This window comes from Salvelinus namaycush, unplaced genomic scaffold, assembly GCF_016432855.1.
Source record: "Salvelinus namaycush isolate Seneca unplaced genomic scaffold, SaNama_1.0 Scaffold1220, whole genome shotgun sequence".
NCBI lineage: Eukaryota > Metazoa > Chordata > Actinopteri > Salmoniformes > Salmonidae > Salvelinus > Salvelinus namaycush.
In genome coordinates this window covers 66790-75166 of record NW_024057921.1, presented here as the reverse complement: position 1 = coordinate 75166, position 8377 = coordinate 66790, and the positions used below count along the sequence as shown (strand labels likewise).

General features: G+C 46.7%; 1 protein-coding gene across 1 annotated transcript; it reads right to left on the bottom strand.

Moving 5' to 3' along the window:
• Positions 1–300: 300 nt before the first annotated feature.
• LOC120036156 (GTP-binding protein Rhes-like) lies at positions 301–1802 on the bottom strand. The gene is made up of 2 exons (XM_038982628.1): positions 1101–1802; positions 301–903 (listed from the first exon to the last, which is right to left on the bottom strand). The coding sequence occupies exons 1-2, from the start codon at positions 1780–1782 to the stop codon at positions 377–379; spliced, it is 1209 nt and encodes a 402-aa protein (XP_038838556.1). The 5' UTR covers positions 1783–1802; the 3' UTR covers positions 301–376.
• Between the last annotated feature and the right edge of the window lie 6575 nt (positions 1803–8377).

The following is an 8377-nucleotide window of genomic DNA, read 5'->3' as shown; positions in this document are numbered from 1 at the left end:
AAGTCGCTTTGGATTCCATTTAAAGCGCCTGTTAAATGGAATATATAACCAATATCTATAAAGAGTAAATAGTTTGATATCAATCACTTGTTTCAAATTGTCTTTGATGGTTTTTTTTCTCCGTACTAACTTAGTTGAATCTCGCTCTGGGCGCCTGCTAAGTGTAAAATGATAGGCTACCTAAAATCTCACAACACACACTCATATCAATATAATAATACATATTTTATTATTTCACAGTACACAAAGAAAATCTAAATTTACATAGTTGGCTCAACTGGTCCAGCCAGTAGCCTAAAGCAGAGTATAACTCTTGACATAGTGGTTATATATTGTAATACTACAATATGTTTCTTGTACTGAGAAGTCCCTCAATTCATTGAATTTGACACTTCTCTATGGGTTTGCTCCGTTTAGTGGGGCTGGGGCCCATTACCCGCTGTAGGTCGCTGTTAAAGCTGGGGCGGCGGGCCAGTGGGTACACCGCACCGCATGGCGCGTCTGGAACCAACGCACGACTACGTCTGCCGCAACGGCTTCTGCTGGTGCTCAGCGCCTGGTAGGTACGTATGGAGATCTCGCGGTGCTGCGACGGACGCGTCTCGGCAGGGAGACCGCCTAGCTTGACAAGGGCTTCGAACATCTCTTCTAGACTGGTACTGTCTTTGGCTGATGTCTCGAAGAGCGCCGTGTCCTCCCCAAGAGCTCGGAACATCTCCGGACGACTGATGACCCTCTCCGCCTCTAAATCCACTTTGTTGCCGCATATCACTATGGGAACCCGGGCATTCTCTTTGAGCTTCATCAGCTTGGTCTTGGCTGCTATTATCTCTTTGCGCAGTGTGTACACCTCTTTGAAGGAGTCTCTGTCATCCACACTGAACACCAGGAGAAATATGTCACCTGTTGTAGAGAAGAGTACAGATTTAGTGATTTAATTCAATGCAACAACAAAAAAACACCCACATTAATTTTCCAACTCAATGTATTAGATCAAGGCTATGCAAAGGCCAATTCAATGCACACAAAAACACTTTTCATTGTCCAACTCAATTCGATCTATACACAGTCAATAGCCTATACACTCATAACCTACACACCTGTCAGTATGGACAGCCTCCGTCTGGCGGGGAAGTCTCTCTCCTTCGCTGCGTCCAGGATATCAATCTGATAGGTTTCTCCTCGGATCTGGTACAACTTCCTGTGGAAGTCTTCTGCCGTCGGCTCGTACTGTTCCTCGAACCCGTCGCGCAGGAACCGCCTGAGAATGTTCGTCTTGCCCACTCTGGGCGCGCCGAGTACTACAACGCGCCGGCAGTTACGGGGCTTGGTGAGGCGCATCTCCTCCAGTGGCGCGGTGCATGGAGTCTGGTCCGGGAGGGTCAACGTCGCTAGCGGGTCGAAGGATCTTCTTTTGGGGAACATTTCCGAGGATGCAGCCTGAGTGGTCCCCGTGCTGGAAGACCGGACCACCCTCGTCTTGTCCGTGTGTCTCCAGTGCTCAGTGACCGTTTTAAAGATCCCTTTACTCGCCTTGGTCATGCTCGAGACCTTTTTGTATTGCATGAGGATTGTAGGTGATTGACAGTTGACACCTGAGACTTTAACCTTGGGAAGCTGGTCGGACATCGTTTGTTCAACATTATCGTCCATGTTGAGCTGGGTCTGTGGATGCCCGGCAGTTGCACAAGAGCTGAACGTGTCGGTGGTGCCATCAACGGAAAGGTAGACTACTTTCTCTGTTGTGTTCACCTCCATGTTCCTTCCAGGCACGGGGATCATCCGGGGTGTCTGTTGTTACAGGTCTGTTTCACCTGTTACTTCACCATGTGATGCGTTGCAGTGGAGCGTTGCAGTGTGCGGAGAGGAGCGTCGGCGCGGGTATTTATAGAGTATGGCTGGGCAGATTGGTTGCTACGTCATTAGATAGAAACATCGCATCAACACTCCGCTCCTTTTATGGTAGTATCATAGAAATATCTGTAATCGTGTGATATCAGTCAAGTGTAGGCTATAGCCTTCCAATTCACATATCAGGGAAACCCATAGCAAAGGAGGATGGAGCACAGCTAGAGATGGAGATGGAGCACAGCTAGAGATGGAGATGGAGCACAGCTAGAGATGGAGCACAGCTAGAGATGGAGCACAGCTGGAGATGGAGCACAGCTGGAGATGGAGCACAGCTAGAGATGGAGCACAGCTAGAGATGGAGCACAGCTAGAGATGGAGATGGAGCACAGCTAGAGATAGAGATGGAGCACAGCTAGAGATAGAGATGGAGCACAGCTAGAGATGGAGCACAGCTAGAGACGGAGCACAGCTAGAGATGGAGCACAGCTAGAGATGGAGATGGAGCACAGATGGAGATGGAGCACAGCTAGAGATGGAGATGGAGCACAGCTAGAGATGGAGCACGGCTGGAGATGGAGCACACCTAGAGATGGAGATGGAGCACAGCTAGAGATGGAGATGGAGCACAGCTAGATATGGAGCACAGCTAGAGATGGAGCACAGATAGAGATGGAGCACAGATAGAGATGGAGATGGAGCACAGCTAGAGATGGAGATGGAGCACAGCTAGAGATGGAGCACGGCTAGAGATGAAGCACGGCTAGAGATGGAGCACGGCTAGAGATGGAGCACGGCTAGAGATGGAGCACGGCTAGAGATGGAGCACGGCTAGAGATGGAGCACAGCTAGAGATGGAGATGGAGCACAGCTAGAGATGGAGATGGAGCACAGCTAGAGATGGAGATGGAGCACAGCTAGAGATGGAGCACAGCTAGAGATGGAGCACAGCTAGAGATGGAGCACGGCTAGAGATGGAGATGGAGCACGGCTAGAGATGGAGATGGAGCACAGCTAGAGATGGAGATGGAGCACAGCTAGAGATGGAGCACAGCTGGAGATGGAGCACAGCTAGAGGTGGAGATGGAGCACAGCTAGAGATGGAGATGGAGCACAGCTAGAGATGGAGATGGAGCACAGCTAGAGATGGAGCACAGCTAGAGATGGAGCACAGCTAGAGATGGAGATGGAGCACAGCTAGAGATGGAGATGGAGCACAGCTAGAGATGGAGATGGAGCACAGCTAGAGATGGAGATGGAGCACAGCTAGAGATGGAGATGGAGCACAGCTAGAGATGGAGATGGAGAACAGCTAGAGATGGAGCACAGCTAGAGATGGAGCACAGCTGGAGATGGAGCACAGCTAGAGGTGGAGCACAGCTAGAGATGGAGATGGAGCACAGCTAGAGATGGAGCACAGCTAGAGATGGAGCACAACTAGAGATGGAGCACAACTAGAGATGGAGCACAGCTAGAGATGGAGATGGAGCACAGCTAGAGATGGAGATGGAGCACAGCTAGAGATGGAGCACAGCTAGAGATGGAGATGGAGCACATCTAGAGATGGAACACAGCTAGATATGGAGCACAGCTAGAGATGGAGCACAGCTGGAGATAGAGATGGAGCACAGCTAGAGATGGAGCACAGCTAGAGGTGGAGCACAGCTGGAGATGGAGCACAGCTGGAGATGGAGCACAGCTGGAGATGGATCACAGCTAGAGATGGAGCACAGCTGGAGATGGAGCACAGCTGGAGATGGAGCACAGCTGGAGATGGAGCACAGCTGGAGATGGAGCACAGCTGGAGATGGAGCACAGCTAGAGATAGAGATGGAGCACAGCTGGAGGTGGAGCACAGCTAGAGATAGAGATGGAGCACAGCTAGAGATGGAGCACAGCTAGAGATGGAGCACAGCTAGAGGTGGAGCACAGCTAGAGATGGAGATGGAGCACAGCTAGAGATAGAGATGGAGCACAGCTGGAGATAGAGATGGAGCACAGCTAGAGATGGAGCACAGCTAGAGGTGGAGCACAACTAGAGATGGAGCACAGCTAGAGATGGAGCACAGCTAGAGGTGGAGCACAGCTAGAGGTGGAGCACAGCTAGAGGTGGAGCACAGCTAGAGGTGGAGCACAGCTAGAGATGGAGCACAGCTAGAGATGGAGATGGAGCACGGCTAGAGATGGAGATGGAGCACAGCTAGAGGTGGAGCACATATAGAGATGGAGATGGAGGTGGAGCACAGCTAGAGGTGGAGCACAGCTAGAGGTGGAGCACAGCTAGAGATAGAGGTGGAGCACAGCTAGAGGTGGAGCACAGCTAGAGGTGGAGCACAGCTAGAGATGGAGCACAGCTAGAGATGGAGATGGAGCACAGATAGAGATGGAGCATAGCTAGAGATGGAGCACAGCTAGAGGTGGAGCACAGATAGAGGTGGAGCACAGCTAGAGATGGAGCACAGCTAGAAATAGAGATGGAGCACAGCTGGAGGTGGAGCACAGCTAGAGATGGAGCACAGCTAGAGGTGGAGCACAGCTAGATGTGGAGCACAGCTAGAGGTGGAGATGGAGCACAGCTAGAGATGGAGCACAGCTAGAGATGGAGATGGAGCACGGCTAGAGGTGGAGATGGAGCACGGCTAGAGGTGGAGCACAGCTAGAGGTGGAGCACAGCTAGAGGTGGAGCACAGCTAGAGGTGGAGCACAGCTAGAGGTGGAGCACAGCTAGAGGTGGAGATGGAGCACAGCTAGAGGTGGAGATGGAGCACAGCTAGAGGTGGAGCACAAATAGAGGTAGAGCACAAATAGAGGTGGAGCACAGATAGAGATGGAGCAGTACTGAACATAAGACACATTCATTTAAACACCGGAAGGAAGAACTTGCATTCACTGACTGAACTACAAAAGCAATGTTTCTTGACTACATGTCATTGTTGAGAAAAAAAAAATAATGTGTATCTTTATCAAGAAACATTTTTAGATCATAAATTTCAAAATTACAATAATGGTGATGAAATGGGGTATAATTAGCAGTATATGGGGTATAATTAGGGGAATATGGGGTATAATTAGCAGTATATGGGGTATAATTAGTAGGTGTATGGGGTATAATTAGTAGGTGTATGGGGTATAATTAGAGGTGTATGGGGTATATTTAGGGGTATATGGGGTGTAATTAGGGGTACATGGGGTATAATTAGGGGTACATGGGGTATAATTAGGGGTTTATGGGGTATAATTAGTAGGTATATGGGGTATATTTAGGGGTACATGGGGTGTAATTAGGGGTACATGGGGTATAATTAGGGGTACATGGGGTATAATTAGTAGGTGTATGGGGTATAATTAGAGGTATATGGGGTATATTTAGGGGTATATGGGGTGTAATTAGGGGTACATGGGGTATAATTAGGGGTACATGGGGTATAATTAGGGGTACATGGGGTATAATTAGACGTATATGGGGTATAATTAGTAGGTATATGGGTGTAATTATAGGTATATGGGGTATAATTAGGGGTTTATGGGGTATAATTAGTAGGTATGTGGGGTATATTTAGGGGTTTATGGGGTATAATTAGTAGGTATATGGGGTATATTTAGGGGTTTATGGGGTATAATTAGAGGTATATGGGGTATAATTAGTAGGTATATGAGGTATAATTAGAGGTATATGGGGTATAATTAGAGGTATATGGGGTATAATTAGAGGTATATGGGGTATATTTAGGGGTATATGGGGTATAATTAGAGGTATATGGGGTATATTTAGGGGTACATGGGGTATAATTAGTAGGTATATGAGGTATAATTAGAGGTATATGGGGTATAATTAGAGGTATATGGGGTATAATTAGAGGTATATGGGGTATATTTAGAGGTTATGGGGTGTAATTAGAGGTATATGAGGTATATGGGGTATATTTAGACATTAGATTTAGGCTATTTCTGGACATCCGATGAGACGTGGGCGACGGGACACCCCTGGCCCTGTTCTCCCCTCTCTGTAATAATGTGATGACTCTCTACCCACATCATCCAGCTAGCTAGTCATCATGGATCCTGGGGCTCACACGTAGGTGGGGAATGATCCTGGGAAACGTGACAGATCATCATTCACCGTGTGCACACAGGCATAGTGTTTCCCCTGTATGATACACTGCAGTAACAGGCATAGTGTTTCCCCTGTATGATACACTGCAGTAACAGACATAGTGTTTCCCCTGTATGATACACTGTAGTAACAGACATAGTGTTTCCCCCTCTATGATACACTGCAGTAACAGGCATAATGTTTCCCCTGTATGATACACTGCAGTAACAGGCATAATGTTTCCCCTGTATGATACACTGCAGTAACAGACATAGTGTTTCCCCTGTATGGTACACTGCAGTAACAGACATAGTGTTTCCCCTGTATGATACACTGCAGTAACAGGCATAATGTTTCCCCTGTATGATACACTGCAGTAACAGGCATAATGTTTCCCCTGTATGATACACTGCAGTAACAGACATAGTGTTTCCCCTGTATGATACACTGTAGTAACAGACATAGTGTTTCCCCTGTATGATACACTGCAGTAACAGACATAGTGTTTCCCCTGTATGATACACTGCAGTAACAGACATAGTGTTTCCCCTGTATGATACACTGCAGTAACAGACATAGTGTTTCCCCTGTATGATACACTGCAGTAAACGGCATAGTGTTTCCCCTGTATGATACACTGCAGTAAACGGCATAGTGTTTCCCCTGTATGATACACTGCAGTAAACGGCATAGTGTTTCCCCTGTATGATACACTGCAGTAACAGACATAGTGTTTCCCCTGTATGGTACACTGCAGTAAACGGCATAGTGTTTCCCCTGTATGATACACTGCAGTAACAGACATAGTGTTTCCCCTGTATGATACACTGCAGTAAACGGCATAGTGTTTCCCCTCTATGATACACTGCAGTAACAGACATAGTGTTTCCCCTGTATGATACATTGCAGTAAACGACATAGTGTTTCCCCTGTATGATACACTGCAGTAACAGACATAGTGTTTCCCCTCTATGATACACTGCAGTAACAGACATAGTGTTTCCCCTGTATGATACACTGCAGTAACAGACATAGTGTTTCCCCTCTATGATACACTGCAGTAACAGACATAGTGTTTCCCCTGTATGATACACTGCAGTAACAGCATAGTGTTTCCCCTGTATGATACACTGCAGTAACAGACATAGTGTTTCCCCTGTATGATACACTGCAGTAACAGACATAGTGTTTCCCCTGTATGATACACTGCAGTAACAGCATAGTGTTTCCCCTGTATGATACACTGCAGTAACAGACATAGTGTTTCCCCTGTATGATACACTGTAGTAACAGACATAGTGTTTCCCCTGTATGATACACTGCAGTAACAGACATAGTGTTTCCCCTGTATGATACACTGCAGTAACAGGCATAGTGTTTCCCCTGTATGATACACTGCAGTAACAGACATAGTGTTTCCCCTGTATGATACACTGCAGTAAACGACATAGTGTTTCCCCTGTATGATACACTGCAGTAACAGACATAGTGTTTCCCCTCTATGATACACTGCAGTAACAGACATAGTGTTTCCCCTCTATGATACACTGCAGTAACAGACATAGTGTTTCCCCTGTATGATACACTGCAGTAACAGACATAGTGTTTCCCCTGTATGATACACTGCAGTAACAGACATAGTGTTTCCCCTGTATGATACACTGCAGTAACAGACATAGTGTTTCCCCTGTATGATACACTGCAGTAACAGACATAGTGTTTCCCCTGTATGATACACTGCAGTAACAGACATAGTGTTTCCCCTGTATGATACACTGCAGTAACAGGCATAATGTTTCCCCTGTATGATACACTGCAGTAACAGGCATAATGTTTCCCCTGTATGATACATTGCAGTAAACGGCATAGTGTTTCCCCTGTATGGTACACTGCAGTAAACGGCATAGTGTTTCCCCTGTATGATACACTGCAGTAACAGACATAGTGTTTCCCCTGTATGATACACTGCAGTAACAGACATAGTGTTTCCCCTGTATGATACATTGCAGTAAACGGCATAGTGTTTCCCCTGTATGGTACACTGCAGTAACAGACATAGTGTTTCCCCTGTATGATACATTGCAGTAACAGACATAGTGTTTCCCCTGTATGATACACTGCAGTAACAGACATAGTGTTTCCCCTGTATGATACATTGCAGTAAACGGCATAGTGTTTCCCCTGTATGATACACTGCAGTAACAGACATAGTGTTTCCCCTGTATGATACACTGCAGTAACAGGCATAGTGTTTCCCCTGTATGATACACTGCAGTAACAGACATAGTGTTTCCCCTGTATGATACACTGCAGTAACAGGCATAGTGTTTCCCCTGTATGGTACATTGCAGTAACAGACATAGTGTTTCCCCTGTATGATACACTGCAGTAACAGACATAGTGTTTCCCCTGTATGATACACTGCAGTAACAGACA